Below are 24,881 nucleotides of genomic sequence, written 5' to 3'. Positions count from 1 at the left end.
CATATGAAATACAATTATAGAAATCACTGTTGATACTGTCAGGCAGCTATTGCCTGATACTTATTGATAACTGAGATAATTAGTACAAAAATATCTGAGTTTGGGTTTGTTACCAGTGTGATGTAGCCTTTGAGACTGATGGTTTTTGTGTCAAGTTGCTTTTGGAGAATTTCTTTACTCACAAATTTGATTCTTTGAGCTTTTGCCTCATGCTTCCTTTTTCCAGTGCTGGCCTTGAAATTCAGTGTGGTTCATCTCTTTTGCAGGGCAAGTTGATTATAAACAATTTCTGTGTTATTTCTGGGCTGTTAGGAGAGTAACTTTGCTTGTCGAAGTGTGCCAGGGTATCTGTGTGTCAATTCACTGGAGCTTCACTGAGCAGATGAGAAACGTGTGTTAACAGCTACAATTTTCATTCAGCTTTGCTGAGTTCAAAGTTTAATTTGGCTGTACTTAGAGACTGCCTTTCTTAAGATTATAATTTATTGAAGTGATTTTTCATTCCTGTTACTTTGAAGGACTAAAACAGGGAAAACTTTTTCAGAACATAAAACTGGCCAAAACCGCTGGCAGTTGCGCAAGTAAGGTGCAATGGAAAACTCCTCCTGAAATTTTACATTTTCAGGAGACATAAGTGTTGTTTGTAACAATAGGGGATTTGAAAATATTAGAAAACAAATTTTAAAACTTACAGGGGAGTCTGTGCTTCCTTGACTTCTTTATCTGAAACAACAATCCCAGAAGTTTCCCGTGAGCTATGTAGGAAACGTGAATACTTTGCTTGTTCACTTAACAGATATAAACCATTCCTTTTTCTTTTACACTGAGGGCAGCCTTAACTTGATCTGAATGACCTTTGCTGTAAGCAAGCCAATGTTACTGTACCTCAGAGCTTTAGGGTTGGAACGTGCTAATCTACAGGGGCGAGTTTGGTGTTCCCTTCCAGCCGTGTTCCAGGAGCTGTTGGAGCAGCTTTGGTGTCAGAGGGCTCAGTGGCACCAGGGACAGGAGGAGACCTTTCCTAAGAAAAAGCAGGTGTTGCCTTAGACCAACAAGCTTTTTACTGCTGAAATCTTTTTTTAGAATGATGCTGAGACTTGTGCAAGATGTTCCCTGCTGGATTTCCTGTGGTGGGTTTGTTTGGTGCCCACAGCAGCGTTGCTTTGTCTGAGCACTCCAGCTATGGGGGGCATTCAGCCCCTGTCTCGTGCCACCTTGAGATTTGGCACAGGCTTGTCCCAGCAAAAATTCAGTAGTAAAATTAGTGGTATGGTAGATGCAAAATGAATTAGCAGTGCAGTCAGGTTATTTGAGACTCTGTATGCAGGAGTTTTGATTTTGTGATCCAAGTGTTCTTTCAATGGCACTAATTCACACCTAATTTTGCTTTTTTAAAAATTCTCATTCTCTCATGCCATAATATACTTGTTTCTTGCTACACAGATACTAATAAGCAGTTGTGTGACTGTGGCATTAACAAACCTGTATAAACATGAGGCTGAGTATTGATCTGTGAAGCTCCATGTGAGCTGTCATCAGGGGTAACAGAGCTGAATGGTTTATTTCTGGTGCATGTTGGTAGCTTTGCTCTGTTGAGGATTACCTGCTCACTGACACTTGTGCCAGAGGTAAGGGAAGATCAATTAACAGCGAGTGGGACTCTGGAAAAAATACTTTAAAACCACCCTGAATGGAGAAGAAACTGCTCTGAATTCCAGTTTGTAACAGAATTGAAGTGTGGCTGTGTTTGAGTGTAGAGTAACAGCCCTGATTAACCCGTGCATTGCTGGAAGCTGTGAGGGCAAACGCTCAAGATAAAGCACATTCCTTGTTTTAAAGATGCCCAATGTGGCAAAAGTATTGGACATATTAATGTGAAATAAGACAGCTTTGGCTGAGTGCTGTGTGTGATGCTGAGGATTTCACTGAGACAAGCTCAGCTTTTTTGCAAGCAGGGTCTGTGGTGGGTTTTTTGTTTTGGTTTGCTTTTGTTTCTCTTTTAATAACGTGACAGTTCTGGTAAAAAGTGGAAATTCTGCAGTAACATAGTTTAAAAGCATTTTCTTTCTTTTGAATTGCGTTTAATGGAATTTTTAACTTCCCTGGTAGTGTACTTCATTTGCTGTAAAATCCATCTCATAATTAGTGGTATATAATTCCCTTGCTGCAGATATTTCAGAATGCATAGTCCACCCAGAAGATACTTGGTTTAGTGTTCTTTCTGCTGTTTGTTTACCAACAAGTAAAAAAACCTCAAACAAACAAACAGAAAACCAAGAAGAACATAATCTGTAAGTGATTTCTCGAATTGTTCCATTCTTCTCTTTCTTAGCAAATGATTTTATGAGACTTAGTCACATGTTGTGGAGCTGTATTAAGATAAAACAAGACCAAGATTTTCTAGTGAGTGGTTTAGAGATGGAGTAAGTCACCACTGATTTAGAATGTTCTAGCTAGAAATTCGCAGAGCAGGTGTGGGTTTTCACATCCTTAATATTGGCTGTGTAAAATACTTAAAAGAAATCCCAATTTTAGTTAAAGGCACAAATTTGCAGCAGCCTTGAAAATTGAAAATAAATGTTAGACGGGAATTACTGCAGCATTGAGCCTGTTGCAATTGGACACATATGAGGTAAGGAAGGCTGTAGTACTGATGCTTGCAAACTGCAACCAGGAGCATCTTATTTAAGAGTGTTACTAGTGGCTAAATTTTTGTGTATTTAATTAATCTCCCTATTTAAAAGCAAAGCATGATGGGCAGAGGTGACTCAGAGCTGTCAGAGAAAAAGAAGGGCAAAATGAATATTTGTGGACTTCTTGTACATGAGATTCCTCATCGTATTTTGTCTTCAAAGGCTGTGGAAGAACTTCCATCTCTGAGTTTACATAAGCATAGCTGAGTTCAACTTATGGTAAATTTTGCTCTCAAAGCATTTATAACTTAATTGCTCAGTGGGAGAATGCTGAATTTTCTCCATGTAACATAGACCATGGAGCATTCTTAAAGGTTCTGGGCGTTCTGGCCCCCATCCATCACAGTACTTAAACCATGAGTAGCCCTATTAAAGTTGATAGAATTACTCATGTGCTTAAAATTAAACATGTGCTTAAGTGCTTTGATGGATTAGAGCCAAAGTTGTCAGCACCTTGCTTTGTTGTGTGCTGTGTTACACCTACCTCTCCATGCCCTGGCCGGGGTCTTCAAGGGATACATTTTCAGATTTGCTCATTCCAATATTTAGCTGCTCTGTGTCCTAAAATTGCAATTTATGTGCACAGCCATAGTAACTTCATACACAGTCTGGAAGTATAAATACACAGCTACAACTCTTGAAATCTGTCAGGCCTTGACAAAATTCCACAAGATCTTTTTCTGGATGTATCAGAGGAAATTTTATGCTAAGTCTTTACATAGCAACCTGGCATCTATAATGTTTCTCAGAAAACTATCTTTCTACTGAAATTTGTATTTTAATAAAGTGTACAATGGAAATCACCATTTAGGTGTGTCAGCACATTCTTAAGAATGACTGTGAACTTGAACTTCCCAAAATCAGAGATCAGTAGGGGCTATTCTGGTTTCTGCTGATAGTGCTGAGTCTGTAATTCTTTGAGGCTTATGAGCAAAGTCGCATGTACCTGACAGCTCTTTATCTTTGAAGATAACTGTGGAAATCTTCCTTATTTCAGACTTTGTCCATGGTAGAAATTCTGGATTTAACAGCTCTGAAGGAAAGACTTAATTCAGTGACTGCAGTTCAACACTGTTTTAAGAAAGTGTGGTGAACAAAGCATTTAATGTTAATATATCTTTGAAATATTAACTTTCAGTGACAGCTGCCTAGTTTAAAAAACAGCTCCTTTTTTTCTTGTCCAAGTAGTTCCCCCTGGTTTTTTGGGTCTACATCCCCTGCCTTAACTGCTTTCCTGTTCAGGTTGTCATTCTGAACTTATGAGCTACCAATACTAAATCCTACAGCATTTAGAAAATGTTAAGAGTTTGGGTCATTGAGAGTTTAATGGAATTTTTTAGAAGTACCAGGGGGAAAAGGGTGAAATACATTAGATAACTGCTTTTTATTTGAGTGAGGCAAAAACCCTTGCCTTTTGTCACTGCTAGAGGCAACCAGCTTCCAGATCATCTGTCTACAATGTCACATGCCAGAAGTGTTTCAGATGATAACAGAGATCATAACCACTAAAACAAAAATATCAAGGGATTTTCAGGACCAGCCATTTTCCACCTGTCTCATCACTGCCTTCCCTACTGCATTGCATCCTGCTTTGGCTGCTCTGTGTTTACACTCACTTGGCATCCACTGTTCCAGCCATTTTTATTTTAGGGCTTCTTTCCATTTAATATTGGCTTGTAGCCAGCTGTGTACTTTTTCGGCTTTAAGTAGCACTGAGGTCATCAGCCATTATAGGAGCTATTCTTCTCATTCTTGTGCACAAACCCCAGAAGAGCTCTGGGATGTGATTGCCTTCTCTTCCAAAGCTTCCTACCCAGTCCTGGCTGAAGAAGTTACTGGAATGCAGGCATTAGAGAAACGGCTTCAGAGCAAATGGCACGCATAGGAAACTCATCAAATTGATGTTTCAAAGGTTGGACAGAAGTGCTTTGAAAGTGAGAACTAAGGTGAGAACAGGAACCCCCCACGAGGCTGCTGCTACCTGCCTGTGTTTGAAAGCAAAGGATGAGGCGATGAAAATGGCACAGATTTAACATTTAGCACAGCAAACGGCCCAGATTTAGCCCAGGTGCTGTTATCCACGGGTATGCAGTGCCTGGGCACTGTATACTCTCACAATAGTATTTTTTCTGGGCATGCAGAGATGGAGGAGAACCCAGGAGGTGATGCTGCTCTGAGGGGTGGCTGGAACAGCAGAGGGGACAATCCTGAGAGGCGTCGTGTGATGTATGTCAGTGCTGCTGCACAGCTGGGCAGAAGTGTTTAAAAAAAAAAAGTGATGTGCAATGGACATTTCCTTTATTCTGTGTTAATAATGGCTACATAGTTAGTGTTAAATAAATAACTAAAAAGGTCTCTGCTTCCTGACAGCAGTTTGATTGTCTCGAAGTAGTGGATTGTACAAGGCAAGATGATTCAGCAATTTGCCTTGAGTCCTCCCGTTCCTGCCGGTTCTGAGGTGTCCTTCCGGACCAGAAAGGAACCACAGTGTCCTCTGAAGACTCTCCAGCCTTGTTAATTATTGTATCAAGTGTCTAGAGAGAATGCTAGACTTCTGAGGACACCTTTTATTGCAATATGCTTTAATTACCTGTACTAAGAGCAAGAAAATGACACCAGTGTGTTCCCCTCTGAATGCCTGGGGAGCTACAGGCAGGGTTTGCAATTTACAGAGGTGTTTAATTGCACAGCAGGAACTGAAGGGCCTTTGTCAAGCTCGTACATCACAGAGCTCTTTGTGAACAACTCTATTTTCATCCCTTACCTAAACTATTGCTAGTTAATTAGTTGAGGTAAATGGAGCAGGATAAGCAGAATTATGCTTCTTAATATTGTGTCTGTGATGGTCTCTTTGTGCCACTAACAGGTATAAAGGGACTGTAAACCAGTTAAACTGGTTTTATGTAGGAATTTGCAAAGCTGAAGGGGAGCCTCAAGGTGGCTTAGAGCCAGAATAGCATCTCTGTGCCACATCCACCTGGGCAGGTGGTATGACCAGGGTGCCACGTGCCTGTGCCAGAGTCCTGGAACTTCATCAGGAGCAAAGTCTGCCCACAGCCAGTCTTTGCATCAGAATATCCATAGAGGCAAAATAAAGTTACCCTTTCACCTTTGCACTTTGGGTATCACAGGGAGCAGAGATAAAACAAACCTAAAAATGGAGTTTATTAGTTTATATTCAGGGATGTCTTTTTTAGGGTTTGGTATAATGTCATTGTGGTACCATTCCCAAGTCACATCTCAGCCTCTAACACTGCAACGTAAATAATGATCAAAAATGACAATTTCTGCTTTCACAGAGCTGTGATGTGATTTTTCTAATCAACACTTGAGTAATTTGTGTTTCTTGACTTCTGACTTGGAGAGTGATTCTGTCATTCCATTAACAGAAGGTGTCTCTTTGTGCTTGTATTTCTTATCATATGTTCACGTGTTTATGGGTGCATGGTAAGATGTGTGTGTTACTCATGGAGAAAAATATTGCAATGTATTAAAACAAGCAATGGTAAAGCAATTTGCATTGCTTTTCACAATCTTTAAAAGGGAACTTGTAGAAACCCTTTTTGTATTGTCTGCTCCATACATTGCATCACATATTGTATGAGAAAGTGATTATGCTTCAGGGGATAATTGAACTAAGTTCTCTCAAATAATTTAGGTCACAGTTAGATCAACATAATCAATTTTCAACTGTGTCTTTAATTCAAAGTATATAATGACAAAATTATTCATCCTGTTGGGCTTTTATTTTTTCCAAAAAGTGTTCTGTATTTACAGAGAAAGCAAATAGTTGATTCTCATAGCTGTTCTTTTTCTAATATTGAAAGATCTTTGGTAGCTGAATGGTACAGTGTGTTGATACCTGGAATTTTGGAGAAGTAAAATGAAGAATTTTCATAGTGAAATAGGTGTTGGGGTGGAGAAAAGGTGGTGCAGGAGGAACAGCATAGTGGTAGAGAGGGAACACTGCTCTGCAGGAGGGGTCTCACACTTCCAGGGAGATGCTCAGTCCCTGTGGGGTCAGAGTTACCAGCACACACTGACTGTAAAGTGCTTTTTAGGGTGCATTGTGTCAGCTTCCTGTGCCTTGGGTACTATTTCAGTTTACCGGGTGCTGACCAAGAGCAAAGCATTAACATGGTTAGAAAAATCTCTTTGAGCTCTGCTGCAGGTGAGGACCCAGGTAAATCCTATTTCCTGTGCAGCTGCAGCTCCTGCCCCATGGCACTGCAAGGGTTTGTCAGAACAAACCAGAAAAATCTCTTTGAAGCTGGCAGAACACTGAGCAGTGTGATAGCAATGGTGTTGAGTTTGCAGAAGATACCTAGTGGGTTTTGCTATTGCATTTTAGCAGTTTTGTCTGTAAAACTGGTCCTTTGTCACAGGTCTCAGATGAATTATTTCAGCTTCACTCGGAATACTCTAGGCAACTGCTTTTCCCCATTTTCAAGTGCCTCTAACTTGGCCTCTGCCCTCTTTGCTGTTCTAGCTGTTATATTTTGAGGTAATTGCCATGTTCTGTTAGAAATAACCCAGGCTGAAACAAATTTATCTTTTAGTTGAATTGTAAAGTACTGCACGATTTTTGTCATGTGGATTGGTAGCAAAGCCTTAATTGAATTTCCTTGCTCGTGGTCTTGTGTCTGAAGATCTTGACTGCACAGCTCTGTTTCTGTGAGGTGGATTGGCAGGTAGTGCTCTTAGTTTCCATAAAGTTCAGTAAATAAATTTTAATGCAGATTTTATGGAATATTTATTAAACCCATCAGCATGTTTCACTGCATCAAAGACACTTTATTTAGATGAATAGGCATGTTTAAATCCCACGTGCTTGTGAAGTGCATGACTGCCTGTCAAAGAGCTGAGTTGTGTTTTAAAACAAAATGGATCTATTAAGTTTTCTTTGGCTGTCAGTGTGTAATTGATGGGCTTCTGAAGGTGAGAAGGGGACAGCCCGTGGCTGCTTCCCTGGGCATTCCCATTTGTTGGCAATACCTGGAAAAGCAGGGAGATGCACCTGTGTGGAACACAGCAATGTCATTTTCTACCATAAAAAGTCAGAGGCAAATGAATTTCTTTGTAAGGTTTTCATTCTGGCTCTTGCACTTGCAAATTGACTCACTGAGTGCAGTGCTGTGCCTGGGGAAGGGAAGCCTTGCCCTGCTGCAGTTGTTCTGTCAGCAGGTTCAGTGGAGTCTGACTGCTTCAGAAATGAAGGTGATTTATGCATTACACCAGTCCCCGAAGGTGAGAGAGGCTGCCTGTTTACAGCCTTGTAAAGGAGACAAAGGCTCTGCATTAACACTCTCTGACTACATTTTAATATGCCCTATTAAAATAGTCTATATATTCTCCAGACTGCAGAACTCTCCAAGGTTTCCTAATGTATCTGCACTGACCCAAAAATTCAGACTTCTTTGCTTTTAGGAATTAGATTAATGGATAAAGGTGTCCCATCATCCCTGTCCATCCATCTGTGACCCCCCCCTAATTCTTTTAATGTGTTTTGTTGTTAGAATTAACTTCAGCACCCCTTTTTAAAATTACTTTTCTACCTGGGAGACGCAGAAGTTTTCAGGGTGAACTGAATCTTTATCCTCTGCAATGTTCTTTTTAAACTTGAAGTATTTTTTCCAAGTAGTGGTCATTTGTATTACCTGTAAACAAGAAATGAACATTAAAATTAAATTAGTTTGCTTTCTGATGATCTGTTTGTTAATGTGTTCTTTGTGGAAGATTTGATAAAGTCTGAGTAAAAATAGTAAAGCTCAGCCTTTTTAATAGTAAAGCTCAGCCACAGGTGGAGAAGTTCTCTATGAAATACTGATTAGGCTGGTTTTCAAGGAATATTTGATTTTTCTGACCTTTGATGTCATTCTCATTTAATGTTGCTTAAATTAAAATGTCATATTTTTTTGTAGTACCTAAAATAGACTTTATTAGTTTTCCTGAAAGCTATGTGCAGCTTTTCTTTGGCCCATTTAAATATTGAAAACAGCAGGATTTGAGATTTTTCTTCTAATCCTCAACTAATAGAGTTTAATGCTTTGTTTGGCCTACCTTGCACAGCCTAAGCAAAAGTTTTAAACAAGATTAAAAATATGACCTTATTAACCCATGACATCTAAAGATGCAGAACAGGCCTGCAGAGACATCAGTCATTCCTTGGCCAGGGGAGCTTTGGTGCCATTCCCAAACTACTCAGGATGTTCCAGAGGAAAACATTTTGGCAGCCCAGCTTTTTTTTTTTTTTTTTATTCTTTTGTGGTTTTGTGCCAGCACCTGGGAATGAGAAATTAAAAAGGAAAGAATCTAAGTTGAATATTTAGTCTTTGTGGTTGTGGAAAATAAAGTTGGAGTACTTGTGGAAATTTGAGGTGCAACCTGGCTGGGTTTCTAAAAAAAAAAAAAAAAGGACAATTTGGCAGAGCAATGGGATGTTGGTTTTGTGTGCTTCACCTCATTAGTCCCTGAGTAAAATGAGTGTCACCTTTTTAGGGCTCTTTTGGGTTTTTTGGTGAGAAGTTAGAGTTGTTTGTAAGCTGCTGTTGGATGGGTGATTGATGAACGTGCTGAGTTCCAGAAGAATAAAGTGTCTCATTGTCATGGAAAGTTTATGTCTAGTAAACATTACAAAACCCAGTGATACATTCACTGCTGTGTAATGGGATTCCTTGTTTACTGGGCAGGCTATAGGGCCATGGCAACAACACCAGAAATAGGAACTATGAGTATCCTTGTTGTAAGGATGATGATGGTTATCAGGCACTTTGTTAATTGCTGCAGGTTAACGTTTCTCCGTATTCATTATCACTTAGCAGTGAGAGGATCAGCCAGGAGGTGTAAATGTGGAAGTTTGACTGAAATCTTTAATTAAAATAATGAGGTTTATAGTATGGCATGGAAGAGTCAGGTCAATGTGCACCTCACTGATGCTTTGAGACAATTAACAGCAAGTGTTCCAGGGAAGGGAGAATAACCAGAGCTTGCCTATAAACAATGAAAACTCCCTAAACTTCTCTTTTTCTAGTGATATTCCAAACCAAAGCAAAATGAGTGCTAATTCCTTCAAAATACTGGTGTCTTGCTTGGCTTTCATCATATCAGTTGCCCTTTTGATCTAAACAGGGCAAAATCTGGATCCATGTTCATTCAGGTCAAGATCCTGCTGAATTTTGGAGGCAGAATAAAAGCCAGACAAATTGCTTACACTGTCATTGATAAACACTTCCTGCTTTCATACCATTATTTACATTTTTAAATAATTAAACATGCTTTTTAAAAACTGAAAGTGGATGGTGGCTTTGCAACCACGTGTGCACTGCTGAAAAACAGAATATTTGTGCACCCAGCATCTTGGTTGTGGAGTGGAGAGTTTGTCAAGAGCTGGGGATGTAGAAGAAGTTGGGAAGAGAGTGAAAAGCCCTTAGTTTTTTCTCTCTTATCCTATTTTATTTTCCTTAATTTGGTGTGTTTGGCCTTTCTTGGCTCCCTGCCTTGTTCTCATCAGCAGTGCCAAATCTCTGTAATAAAAACCTGGTAATTTTCAGGAATAAGATGGTCTGTAGGTAGGTAAAGAAGTCTAGGAAAACATTGAATTTTCATCTGATTATTGATCATTCAATTCTCTCTCTGCCTCAAGCTTCACTGACCTTCCTGTCCCTGCCCCAAACTTCTGAGGACCTGGGTCAGTGAGGAGCTGATCTTTTGGGATAATCCAAAACATTTTGTGTTTATTGGGGTTGTGCTGCTGGTTCAGAGCCATTCCCCGTGCAGCAGATCCTTGGCATGGTGGTGTTCTCCTTGACACTGTCTTTTACAAAAGTTGCATTAATTTTTCATTTGATAGCCAAAATTCCCACCACTCCTAGATGTCTGTGTCTGCCTTGTTATTGAAGTAGTCTTTTTTTTTTTTTCCTGCTGTTCTTCTGCATTCTTGATTGGTGAATTTGCTTTCAGTTTCATTTTGGTTTTTGGCTGTGAGTAATTATAGAAAGGAAAAAGTGATAAAAAGCTTTTGCATATGCTTACTGAATTAACTCCATAAAATGAAGTTTTCAGGCTGGGGTCTGTAAGCTGAAACTGAGTTACTATCTTTAAAAGGGTAAAAAAAGGAAATGCTGTTGATACTTCATAGTCTCTGGGACACTGTGCTAGAAAATGTTAGTTTTCAAAATGAAAAAAAAATTAAAAACTGAATGTTGTTATAAATATTCCATAATCAAAGAGTCCTGTAAAAGCAGTTCAATGAAGATTAAAAGGTCACTTAGACAGTTTAGCTGGCTTTTTTTAGTAATTACATGGCTAACTTGGTTTCCCTCAAAGTAGTGATTTTATGCTGTTTACAGCAAGAAGTTAATAATGTGAAAAATTTTATCATAGTGCTTTGCAATTAAGCTACAGTTTACAGGCTCAGTGCTAGTAGTACTTTTAGGGTGCTAATTCCTGGTTATACCCAATGTTTGCATTTCGTTTGATTGCACTATTTAGCATTGAAATTTCCTTGTCAGGTTTGACACAAAATGCAGAGCAGGGGAGCAGAGGGGTGGTTTGCACTGTCCTGCTGCAGCCTGGTAATGTGCCTGCAGTTAATCCCAAATGCCAGTGCTCATTCCAAGTGGTTTTCTAGCCTCCTCCTCTGCTTCTAGCCAAGGATGATTTTCTGTATCTGGATTAACCCTTCATTGTTATGTCTCACATCCAGACTGTTTGAATGTCTTGTGTCAGGTCGAGTGCTCTGCTGTGGTTTGTTCTGCTAAGGCATCATTTTTGTGATTTAATTTTTTGTGCTTTGAGGTCTTTTGGTTTCCTATCATTTGTTTCTACTTTTAGTAACTCACCTTTTTTTCCTTTCTGTTTGTTTCCAGTGTATACTTTCCTAAAGAACTTTCACGTATGTTTAGTATTTTGCATTCAAATGAATCAAAATCTGTTTGATTCTGCAGAATGTCTTAGTCCCAATCTAAGGCTATAGTAAGTTTTTATTAAAGCATAATTAGACACTGATTTTTGGATGCAAATAGATGTTACTGCTTAAAATAGATGCAAATAGATGTTACTGCTTAAGTAGAAAAGTTTTGAGATATTTAAATGAGTCTATTTACAAAAGTCTTCGGTGACTGAAAGCACTTTAGGCAATACAGCTTTAATAGAATATTTTTCAAGTTCATGTTGTGTTTTAAAAAGGTATTCTGCTTTGTGGCTTATAAATTTAACAATGTGTCTTTTTTATTACAGGGAGAAGAAAATGAAAATCCAGGATATTAAAAACAATATTAAAGAAGCTATAGAGGTAAACCTACAAGCTATTGTTTTTTAACTATTCCAGGTGGCTATTTAGACACTCTCTGCAATATTTTACTTGTGTTTCTTTGCAGACAATAGTGACAGCAATGGGCAATTTGGCACCTCCAGTGGAACTAGCCAATCCAGAGAACCAGTTTCGAATCGACTACATCTTAAATTTAGCAAACCAGATAGACTTCGATTTCCCTCCGGTGAGTAGTTCACAGGCAGCCATGCCTTCTTGCAAATGATTGTATTTCACTGCCCTGTAGTAAATATTTCCCCAGAACAGTGAGCTGCTCTCTGGGAATTATTGCAGTAGGTGCCTTTGATGAGTGCTAATCGAATTTACAGCAACACAGCCAGAATATTCCAGCTGATCCTTCAGGAACATGGAGGCTCTTGCCTGCTTTTTGTGCTCTGGGGAAAGAATTAGCCACAGAGATGGACAGTGCTGGGTGTAAAGTTTGGATATCTGGGAGTTGTCCTGCCCAAAAGGAGTGGAGATACACACAGCACACTCTTGATGATTATTAGCTGGTGTTTAATGGTGCTGATTTCCCTCTTCTGGAAGAGCAGTGGAGTTTTCTGACTGATTCAGACTGTGTCAGCCAGGCTCTGCAGAGGCTCCCTTGTCCCAGCCCTCCCAGTCCTGGTTAATCATTTGAGGTGCCAGCAGACCAGAGTAAATGCAGAAAAGATAATTATTTAGTTGATGATACAACTTTGTGCCCACTCACGGTGATTAATTTGTCCTGTATCTGAACCAGACTTGGAGCAGAAGCCCATGAAAATACAGTTTGCAAACACTGAACACTTAAACACTGAGAAGATATTTTTGTTAATTGCCATGAATACCTTTTACTTGCAGTAGTGCAGGAGTGTTTCAAAATTTGTATTTCTCTCTCTGTGTACTGTTCCAGGGAGCTGAGGGGAGGAATTATGATGATGTATCAAAAATCATGATCTATTTACACCAAAATTTTGTGTCCAGCAGTCCCAAATGCTGGAAATTAAAGTGCAAGTGCAAATAGCAGTAAGATGTGGGATAGTTTGCACCACAGCAATTCATAATTCAGTTTGTAATTCTTGATATGTAAACATTATTGAACAAGCTGGTCTGTGAGACCAACAACAGTTACCTTTTCCAAATGTTGCTGCTTCTAGGAATTTCTCTGCTTTGGTCAGTCTTTATCAAAAGAAAAATAACCAACCAAACAAACTCACGTGCTTTGTGTACAAGGCAGAAGTCAGGTGACTTTAGCAGTTAATTGGAAATACTGCACTGTAATCTTCCAATCATTTTCTGTGTAACAGGCACAGACAGGTTGGTGGAAGGGAATGTATGGTTCTCTCGAGCACATAAAATGTAGTCATTGTCATTTTGTCTTAAATCATCTCAAATTTGAGATTTTGAGATTTTTAACTTCACACCTCTGTAATTTAGACATTTGTCAGTGTTATTCACAGAAATACTCAGTCCTTTAATGGATGATCTCTCCTGCTGGGGGCACAGAAAAATTCATGCTTTGAAGGTAGTTTTTGGAGAATATTTCCGAGAGAAGACAGTGGTTCCTTGCTCCACCCTCTGTGCTTCTGCACTGGCTGTGTGCCCACAGCTCTCCTACTGCCTTGTTTGTGCTGTTCAGGTTCTGATCTGTAACAATGCTGCAACAAGTTCCTGTGACCTGCCTCCTACTGAAATGCTGGATTTTCCATGTATCTTCTATCTCAGAGGTCTTTTTTTTTGTTCCCTTCAATTGGAGTGCAGTGATTTCTTTTAATTTTTCCCTTTTTTCCACTGAGAGCAGGGTGCAATTGTGTGACTTACAAGGTCTATAAATAATTCCAAGTTCAGTGAAGAGTCTTTGAGGTGTTGAATGACACACAACTTCAGGAATAACTGTGCTCCAATAAAACCAGTTTTTCTTCTCTGAGCAAAGGTATTGTCTTAAATTTTTAAGCCCTGAGTCTACAGAGGTTTAGGTGTGTGCATAACTTTGACTGGTGGCTTACTTCATTGGCATGATTAACTATGTCATATGTAAATGTTTGTAGGGTTGAGGTTTTAAACTGGAGATGCATTAGCCACAGATGTTGAAGGACTATTGTTGGCTCTCTGCCCTCAGTGATTATATAAGTTATTTCTGAGTTTGTCTGAATGTAGGTTGTAGTCCTTTGGTACCTGGAAAACTGAACCTGCATTTTAATTGCATTATTTAAATCAAGTAAAGATCTAGAGTGTCCCTAGATGCCAGCTCTCAGTGCATGGGGACAGAAATCACAGTCCTGGAGTACCACTGTAAAAATAATTTTGATTTTGTTACAGATTAGTTAAAAGTACTTGGAAGAAAAAAATAATTGTATGGAAGCAGAAAGGACAGCCTGTGCTGGTTATGCTTTAAATCTAAGGAGATCTCCATCATCTGCTTCCTCCTCCAGTACACTGGGGGAAGAATTTCATAAACCTTTTCCTACACAGAGTATTGGTTGGGAAGGAGGGAGGGGATTTTTTAGCAATGATAGCCTTGTATAAATTTGTCTGGTTTGAGCTGCCGAACTTGCTTTCTGCCTCTTGCATTTTCTTCATGGAAAATCACATTTCAGCTGTCTGGAGCACATACTTTCCTCAGTGTAGTGTTTGATGCTCTTCTCTGCCCTAGGGAGAGCATGAGGTAGGGAGGAGGAACACTCATGTCCCAGGGGGATATTCCTTGAGGGCTGCAAGTACTCAGGACTGTACTCCTAAATACAGGGCTGTTCTGCTTCCCTTCAAATGCCCATTCTTCTTTTCCTAAACATTAATTTGGGTTGCTCTCCTGAAGAGAATGCACTGACATAGAGGCCAGCACAAGGATTGTGGGATTTCTTCTCCAGCTACACCAGATCATCATCTTCATGAAGGAGCAGTTGAAATGAATTTTAAAGTGGAGGCCAAAATCTGTGTTTATAATTCCCCGTGGGACAGGTGGAGCTGGAATGCAGGTCTCCTAACAGCAAGGTTCAGTGTAATGTGAAAGGCAGAATAAAAGTCAGGAAGAATGTAGGAGCTTTGCAGTGTGATAAATATTGGGATCTGACTCTACATGTAAATTAGGATTCAAAGAGCAACTTTTGTATTCTGATATTCTAATTCTTTTCTTAGTCTGGGTCTCCATCTGTTTGCTTTGCAGTTTTTGACTTGCAGGAAGTGTGTGTCATTTGTGTAGACCATATTGTTTTGAATTAAAAAAACCTAAAAAACAACAGCTTGAGTTAAAAATAATGTTGGTACAGTGTAATGCTAGGTTAAACATCCCCTTTAAAGCTGAAAATTTACTATGTTGGAGATTATTAATTCAGCACAGTTGGTATTAAGAAATTAAATTTTTGAATACAAGTAGTAGCATATGGAGAAAGGCAAAACATAGTATTGACTGGAAGGAATTCTGTCCACATAATCATGTTGGTATTTTAAAATATTGCAATTTCTAGTAGATCAGATCTATAGTTGAGGCTTCCAAATGGTATTTCCATCATTATTGTCCTTTGATACATTTAGCTTGACACAACTGTATGTGTGTGTTTTTAATGTCAAAAATCAACCTCATAAGTAGTTTGAATAATTCAAACTAGCTGTATATCTGTCTCAAATGTCAGGTGATGTTGGGTTAGCTGGGTTATAAAAGTGATATTTTTATTCCTGTTCTCCATACCAGACAGTGGTTAGGATATTTTCTTCTTCCCCAGTAATAGTGGCCTTCTTCTCATCCCTTTCTTTTTGCTCTTACTTTTAGAAAAGGGAAGGAAATGTTCCCATTTTATCAACATTTCACACTCCATGATCAACCCAATTGAACCAAGCTACCAAATAAAACCTATTTACTTTGGGTCACAGTCCATTTATAATTCTCTGGTTTTAATGAAATATTCAAAATAGCTGAGCAGGATTTACAGCTACCTATTTTTAATTTATCTGGTTTCAGCTGAGGAAGATGTCTCTTGAAAATACCATGCTAAATTCAGAAAGTGGTATTCAGAAAGTAGTAGAATCAGAGTATTAGCTGTTGAAAGGCAAAATGCCAGAGGAAGACTGCAGCCTATGGCTGTCTAGGTTGTGGATGTTCAGAAGAGATGCTGATGTTTGCACTTCTCTTGGCTTCAGCTGAAGTTTTATTACACTGCTCCATTGTAGTTATTTTGAATCTCCCACTACCTCTGCTGCTGAATGGTTTTATTATGGTTTTTGAGTGCTGTCCTTGAGCTTTACCACACTCTGGCTTCAGCCTCAAAGGCAGCTCAGCATCCCCTGTGCCCACAGCCACCCCTTCCCTGAGCTCCACACTGGGATGTGCCACCCACACCGGGCCAGGAAAACCTCTCTGGGTCCCGGTGTCAACCAGAGCATTGAACCAGCCCCGCTTAAAAATAACCCTGGTAACCCTTACTCCTTCTCTCTTCTATTTTGGGGAGATTATTTTTAACAGGGATCAGTTTTGAGGACTGATTTACAACCTGGCAGTGTGGTACAAAGAGGGAGGAGCTCGGTGTGATCCCTTAACCTGCAGCAGGGTCAGGAGCTCGGTGTGATCCCTTAACCTGCAGCAGGTCAGCCCCGTTCTGTCCTTAAAACGGTTTTGACACCAAAATCTTCAAGATGGTAATGAGATAATAGAGTCTCAGTAAGAAAAGATGAGAGCTGGGATCTCTTTGCTGCCAGAAGTGTTCCTTAATTATGTAGGCAACAGAACAAAATTATCTGTCCCTGTAGATAACCACCCTGATGGGTATAATGATAGATATATTATTATTCCTGTCTAAATACATCATGGCAGAAGAAGAGAGCTGCTCTGGTTTGACAGCATCACTAGCTTTACAAAGTAATGACAAACATATTCACTGCACTGGGGGACGTTTCCCATGGGGATATCTCAAATGTCACAGATTTTGGGGTGTGAAAGTAGGCAAAACATTTTCTTTGGTGAGGATACCCCTGGGAAGCTGGGAAAGGTGGGAGGCAGAGCCTGATTTCTTGGGTGTCAGCACAATATAGTGTGCAGTCTGGATACTTACCACAGAGAGAAAATTAGGGCCTCCAGCTTTTATTTGTCCAGATTTTCCATGATTTTGAGCAAGACACCTCAATGTCCTTTTTATCATTTTTTATTATGTGTAAAAGAGTGATAAATACATATCTTGGAGATGCATCTTGAGGAGCAAAACTAGTAGAAAATGTGGATATGTGAAATATTTTTGTCTCAAGAATGTTAATGTTGTTCCGAGAAAGGAGTGGGATGTCTTACAGACAGTATCAAAGATGTGGTGCTAGATCCTCTGAAATAATCCTCACTTACTCTTTTTTAAATCTCTATTATCTTATCTACACAGAGCAGCTCCCTCTCAATGGGCTGCAGATAATCCAATTGAGTTTACCTGATCAGAGCTTAACAGGAACTTATGTAAAGCTGGTTTTCCTATCCTTTAATAGCAGAATGAATTCTTGAATACAGATTAATTAAAGAGTTCCTCTGAAGCCTTCTTCTAGTACAGGGTCTGTGAGGCAGGCAGCCGCTTGATTTCATTTCTGTTTCTCATAATTGAAACACGTGTAACTATTAATGATTTGTAAATGAATCTCCTGAAATCTCTGATTTTTGTCTACATGGATAGATGCCTGATAGCAATTTTTTACTCTTAAGTGACTAGGAATATCTAGCACATTTTGTTAGTGTTTATTGGAAGTGTTTTGGTGGGGTTTTTTTCAGCCCTTTGAATTCTGCAGTGCTTTCACTGAGGTGTTCACATAATTCTGTTGAAATTCCATGAAGAATTTCCTGAAATTGGAGAATCTGCAGCCCAGGACTTGGGGCAATGGGATTACATACATGTCTTTTCTGTAGTCCAGTTGTTATTATAGTAAAAGAACCCCTATATTTTACTTTATTATTAATTTATTTGATTAGCATTTGAAGTAAATGCTGATGCTTTGTTCTGAACTTGTATTTTTACCCAGTAAATGCCCATCCTACCAGACCATATTTACAGGTTCAGAAGTTCACGTGACTTAATTTCTCTTGCTACATCTTCTTTGTTTTCCTCTCAGAGCAGTCTTAGAGAACAAGGACAGATTAATTCAATTTATGTTGAAATACAAGAGCTGTCAGCTGAATTAAACAGGAAATAGGCATAATTTAATATGGAAATTCTTAAACATTTTCTGGTTTTAATCACAGTAAGAGACTATCACAAAATATTGGTGTATGCATAGATGAAATAAAATTATACCTGTGAGCCTCCCTGGTATCACAGTGGATCCAGCCACAGCCCTGACTGCTCAGGGTTTTCAGCTGGGCTTTGGAGAGTACATGACATTTCTCCAGTGTTCCAGTAAAACTTAAGATTTTTTCTTTTTAAGCTCCCAGGAAACAGAGTGTCTTTTACTTTTATAAAGAAATACCAGTAATTAAGCAGAACATTCAGTTAATTTATTTTAAGTATATTTGAGCTTCATTTTTTGTGTAGACTTTATTGTGAGCCTGTGAACACTTCTGTGAGTACAGATGCTGCTGCTTCAGAAAGACTGGAGGAGGGTTAGTGAGCTCTCCTTGGGATCTGTGTAAATTTAGAATGAGAACTATTTTATCTTACACCCTTTTCTGTTGGTGGAAGTTTCTGGCAAAAAGAGGCTTTTTGTTTCCAATGTGAAAGGAAGCAGCAGAGTTTAGTGTGGTCCCAGGTGTTTGTTCTTGGCACCAGGTAAGGGAATAAAGTCACTTGGTTTGACTGTTCAAGCTTACTATATATTCATTAAACAAAAAGCAGCTAATGATGTAGTATGAAAGACATTTTCCAAACCCTGATTTAAGGCTCAAAGGAAATTTCTCAGAGTTTTATTAACCCTTCTTTCTTAGACTGAAGTCTCCAAAAATAGCCGAGGGTTGAGCTGCCTCTGCCACCACTCTAAACTGCTCTGAGAGAGCTGGAATGGGGTAGAAGATTTCTTTGTGCCTTTTATGCTATCAGGAAGTTTGATCCATTAACGAATTGCCTCCTTCTATGTATGACTTTGAAGAAGCAGAGGAACACTGGTTATTTGGGTTAAATTGCAGAGGAATTTTGACAATATAGGGAGCAGGCTTGCTGCTCTCATTCAAAGTGAATTTTCCTCCCTAATTAGCATGAGGATCTGTGTTCTGGTATCAACAGATAAAGTTTCTGTGGCAATTAAACTTCTTGTGAAAGTGGAAATAAAAGAGAAATGGTTTGATGTTGTATTAGTGAGGACTTCTAACCAAAGGCACATTGTAGCTTATGGGTATGGATTTGTGTGTTGGCACATTTCTGAAATGCTGTGCTGTTTTGAAACTCCTAACAAAGGGGAATAATGTGAGTTCAAACTTGACAGAAGTTTCTCAAATAGAATTCCCTTCCCATTGGCCAGTCCTTGCAGCAACATCCAGTTTAATTTCTACTACTGGAAGTTACCAAGCAGAAACACAGAATATTTCAGCATAATTCTTCTTTTTCAAGCATGAAAAACTATTGATAATGAGACTAAATCCTTGCTGAAAATATTTCTGACTCAGTTATGGGAAGTGCTGAGTGCACTGGGCCTCTCCCAAAGAGTTTTGTATTCAGCTCTGGACACATGCCAGTAACTGGAGAATATCTTCAACTATTTGTAGGTATGCGTTTCCTTTGTGATATCATCAGCGTATTTGCCCTAAAATAGCAAGCAATAATTAACACTTGTTCACACCATTAGGAATGCAGATGTTTCCCTATTCAAGTAAGTGGCTTATTAAACTGTCTGATTTGACAAATTTAACACATTCTGGTGTCCCTGCCCAAACTTGGGGAGAATGAAAAGATGCCATGAGCTCCCTTCCCTGCGCGCCCGTACAGTCAGGAGTGATGGCTTGGTTCATACAGAGCAGTGAGAAATAAATGACTTTGGTGGGTACTTACCTGTCCTGGCAGGAGAAAATCAGCTGGTGCAGCTGGTCCTGGAATGCTCAGTGCTGCCCTGCCACGCCGTGCCCTTGCCTTGCTGCAGTGCCTGCCTGCTGGAATGCAGCAGAGCTCTGCTCCCCTGGCAGGGCTTTGGAACCAGTGCTGCTTTTAAAAGCTGCACACATTGGGAAGCAAAGTCCTCCAGGAGACAGTTTTACAGTTAGAAGCTGGTTTGGTTTGACCTTTAATCATTTGATTTGTAAGTCGGTGACCTATTTAAAACTCTTATTATGAAATGTGCAGCTCCATGGGACAGTGAACTTTGCCCAGGAATTGAATCCCAGTTTTAACCACAACATTGTATAATGGTTGTACACACCTTTTAGGAGGTAGGGTTTTTTTTCAATGGCATTGACTTTTGCTGGAATTAGTAAATAAACTGTTCTGTTGAAGGATCCACCCTATATTATATTTTACAAAGAAAAGGTAATGTTGCATGTCCATGCTAAGTTTCCTGTGAGTCTGGTGTCACAGTGGCATGGGCTATGCCAATGTTTTTCCCTGCCAACATCCTAATGCCTATAAAACATTGCTTCATAAAGATTTTTTTAAGTCTCTTGAGTATTTATATATCTGGAGGGGACAAAGCCTTGTAGCCAGTATGTCCAGTTATGTTCTTCCATTTTCTACTAGTATTGTATCCTTTTAGAATGCTTCTCAAAAGCAGATCTTGGTTCCTTTATTTTTTCCCAGGCCTGGAGTTTGTCTCTTGGGGATTATTTTTTTTTAACAACCAAAGTTCTCAGCCCCCAAGTTCTTTAACACTTTCTGTAGTTTAACTTTGAGCAAAGCCACCGTTTACCTGCTGCCATTTATTCAGCTTGCTGAAATTTTCCAATACAAGTAGGTTTAAACTTGATTAGACTCTGCATTGCCCCTTTTCTAATCCAGAATTTTGTCAGCAAGATCTTTCTGGAACAAAGAACAATTTTCCAAGCATCCCTTCCACATTTCCACTGACGTTTTGGCTTTTTTTCTCCAGAGGTCTGCAGAGATTCCTGTAAGTGAATGCAAGTGATTTACAAATGTTGCCTATTGACTCATGGTATTGGGAAGCTTTCAGTAGGTGGGGAAAGTGTCGCCTCATAAATAAAATATTAAAAATGAAACACATTTCACATAAATGTGGCTTTTTAACCATTGTGGTGTTATGGTCTCATGAGACATGAGGTTTCCTCAGCAGCACCAAGCTGTGGTCCTTTGTCCTTCAGTTATCTAAGCAAGACCAGAGGAGGTTTCCCCAGCCAGAGGATTTTCCGGGGTTTTTTATGGTTTCCCAGAAGTGGAGCAGTTCGTGGGGATTGTGCCTGGAATTCAAACTGTGCCCTTGCCTGAGCAGATCCAGTCAGTTTGTTCTCTTCAGATCTCTGTTACACTGACATTCCTTTCCTTGAGTGTTCTCCTCAAGGATTTCTCCCTCTTCAGGGTGATGTGAACGTTTTGGGACGTGTAGGGTTTGTTCTGGTGGTGGATAAATGCTCCAGTCCTGACATCAAGCTCAGGAGGAATTCACTCCTCACCTCCCTGGTGGTGCCATCCTGTCACCACTTCTGTTGACTTTTGTTGCTTTACACAGCTTCAGCTGTACTTTAAACAGGATCTTGGGTGTGTATTGTGACACTGTAGCATTTTATTTTTTTTAATGGAAAATTACGTAATTTGGATTTTTCTTTTTCAATTTTAAGTGTGCATAGGGCAGGAATGGATAAGATGATCATATACTACAAATACTATGGATCGTTTGCAACCTAACATTCAAATCCTACTTTTGTGGAATGTCATCTCAAACCAAGTTGTTATTTAGTATTTGTTCATTTTAGCTGTTTTGTTAGGAGTTCCTTTTTCTAGAGCAAGAAAAACCTTTGTTGATGCTGCTGTAGAGTCTCTCATATTAGAATGTGCCAGCAAATCAATCAGTGTTGTGGAAAGAAGAACCAGACATGTAAGGACTAGTTTTCTGGCTATTTCTTTTCAGGAAATTTTCCTGCTACTTTTGATTAATTTGTTTCCTAACTCATTATTTTTAGAGCTCTCATACAAATTACACCTATTTAACTAAAAAAGAAAAAAAAAAAACAACCCAACCCTTTTGCTAACTTGATTTTTCTAGTGGCCTCTGAAGCCCCTGTTTTACCTAAATACATAACAAATCTTGTGGTTTTACTTGCCTTCCCTGAGAGCAGCCCCAGGCTACATTCCATGACTCAAATGGGATGCTGAGGATTTCTTGTGTTATTCCTTTTCTTAAATATTATTTCAGAGCTGTGGTTAGTGTAGGTGTACTGGGGAGGAGGGAGAATCTGGGTTTTTTTCAACCAGCTACTATGTCTTAATTCCAAAATCAGTCACTACAGTAAGGAGGCTTCTAATAAAGCAAGAGCTGAGCTCTGCAAGGCTGGTTCTCACTCTGCTTGGGTGAGCACCTTCCTGCTTCAGCTGTGGGAGCTGGCTCAGCATCAGTCCCAGCATGTGTGAAGAGGTATTTGATGTGGCCTAAAGACAAAAGGTTGTGTGTTAATGAAAGACCTTCATATTTGACCATCTCAAGTCATGCAGTTCACTTTTTAAAACTCAATGAATACAAACAAACAAGATAAAAAAAAGAAAGACCAAAAGTAACAGCAAAAACTCATCCCAAAAAACCCCACTGTGTCTTAGTGTAATGATCTATTGCTTTTTGGTTGTTGTAGATCTTGATTTTGAAACCCCAGTAAGAAGTTCAAAGAATGTGGAATTAAATTCTTTTTCCATCCCAGATGGACAATTAGTAACCATACTGAGAAGATTGCTTGAGTATTGCTGGTTATAGTTCAGATCAGCAGGACAGGCAAGAAGGCAGTTTTAAATATTTTATTGCTAATTTGGCCTAACAAGGCACAAACACTGATCTTTATCCCATTATTGTAATTCATGTCTTTTCTTAGAAGTGAAAACTGCCCTTAGAGCACAGGGAGGACTCCTGTAAACAATATGGAACTGTTCTGGTAAACTAAACCCTGGGCTTTCTGTTGTCAATGTGTTTATGCTGGGCCAGGAACTGGTTTTATTTTCATCCCATTTTAAGATCTGATTGGAGAAACTACTCCAAATGTAAGACATTATGGAGTTTGAAAGGTCTTTGAAATAATTGCTTTACGTCAGCTTTCCACCAAAGTGTCATAGTTGTAGTGAGAAATAGTAATTAGGAAGAGTTTTTGTGGCAGCTTTACTGTGCTGTGACTTTTCTTATTAAAGCACTGACTTTTTTCACTTTATGTCTATATTTTTTTGGCGATGGAGAATGTTTTACTGCTTTATCTGTAAGCTTATCATTGCCTAGTTATTTGTCCATTGAGCCAACTGCTGTTTCATAAAAAAAAAATCTTGTACAATTGCTGATTCCATTTTTCAATTTCCCAGCTTTGTACTTGTAAGTTGAGTGAGCCATATGATGTTCTGCATTGAACAACTGTTACTTTTAAAAACAAATATAGAAACATTCCCCAAAATGGGTTTGGTTCAGATACAGGGAGATTGCAGATAATTCCCCCTCTCTCCTTTACTTTCTCTTCCTTCTCCCTTTTCCTTTAGAAAGATATTTTCCTCACCGTGCTCTGATACAGTTGAAGGTGACTGACAGTCCTCCAACTGCCAAGAAATTGGAAATCTTCAAAATTAAAGTATCCAATGAGCATAATTCCAGCAGTGGGAGACAGAAAATTGAGGACTGGAATTAAGATTTTGATTAATTTCCTATTTCCTTTAATAGCAAAAGAAAAGTCATGCAAATATAAAAAATCTGCAAATAATAAAAATTAAGTAAAATCTTCTTACTTACTTCTAAAAGAAATTTAACTGCTCTTTTTGTTCATGAACAGTTCATAAAAGCAGGGAACAAGCTGACATCTAATACCATACATAAACATCACAATCTCTTTAAAAGAAATCAGAACAAAATTTAGATGTGTATTTTGTGTTTGCTCTCATTTTCGTGTATGTGCAGCTAGGGAATTTGGATTTTTAGGGAATCCTTAACAGCAATAAAAGGACAATCAAATTTGCATCTGATGTGCTGCTTCCACCATTGCTGTTTGTAATTGTGTGATCACACAAACACATATGCATCTTCTACCTGCCAAGGAGAATCAGCAGCTGCTCTGAAAATCAGCAGCACTGAATTTACTGTGAGATGCCTCTACACATCTTTGAGATGCAATTGAAAGGATTTGCTGTTCTGCTACAGTTCAGGTGTTAGTTAAGATTCTGGTAGGAATGTGAATTTTTTAAAAACTCTTTTCAAAGTGAAACTTTGGAATGTGTCCCCTTTCCTTGTACTACATTGATAGTAAAGGAATGTGAGAGACTGATATCCCACGAGATGGAGGAACCTTGAAGCAGCAAAAATAACACATTTTTCTTCTTTAAAATAAAATTCTGTAAAGAAAAAGGGTGGGGAGACACAGAATATATACAACAACTATTTTAAAGATCTTGCACTGGTCTGGATTAAAATAATTAATTATTTGCCGCTTAAAACCAGAATGGAAGTATTTTACCCCAAACACTTCAAAGCTCTGAGAGACAGCCAAGGCACACCCCTGGCTGTTGATAAGAGGAGCCCACCCTGATGTCTGTGTGGATTTCAGCCACCAGGCTGCTGCTGTTCTTTCTGAGTCTCTTCAGAGCTCTTAGCCTGATGGCCAGGAGTTCAGTCCCGTGCTGCACTGCCGGAGCCAAAGTGCATCTTTCAAATGCAGAATGAAAAGGGCTTTTGCTTCTGTTCTTAGCTGGTGTTACAGGTTCAGCAGAACTGAAGCACTGCATTTTTGGCTGTCTGCTTTCATATCTTGGCTTACAGTTTGTAAGGCTGAGACAAAACATGATCTAGCCTTCTATCACTGTCTTTCTTCTGTAGTTCAACGTCTTTTTACA

At 39.2% G+C, this 24,881-nt stretch overlaps 1 protein-coding gene across 5 annotated transcripts in view; it reads left to right on the top strand.

The window, feature by feature from the left end:
• GNAS (GNAS complex locus) overlaps positions 1-24,881 on the top strand; it is a 128,280-nt gene that overhangs the window by 68,705 nt on the left and 34,694 nt on the right. For all 5 annotated transcript variants that reach the window (XM_064391099.1, XM_064391100.1, XM_064391103.1 and 2 more), the window contains exons 3-4: positions 11,931-11,985; positions 12,071-12,190. In XM_064391099.1, the coding sequence (XP_064247169.1) occupies positions 11,931-11,985; positions 12,071-12,190 (175 nt within the window). The remainder of the gene's footprint in view (positions 1-11,930; positions 11,986-12,070; positions 12,191-24,881) is intronic.

This window comes from Passer domesticus, chromosome 16, assembly GCF_036417665.1.
Source record: "Passer domesticus isolate bPasDom1 chromosome 16, bPasDom1.hap1, whole genome shotgun sequence".
NCBI classification, from domain to species: Eukaryota; Metazoa; Chordata; class Aves; order Passeriformes; family Passeridae; genus Passer; species Passer domesticus.
Note: the sequence above shows the minus strand (reverse complement) of the source record. Positions and strands in the feature narration are given on the sequence as shown.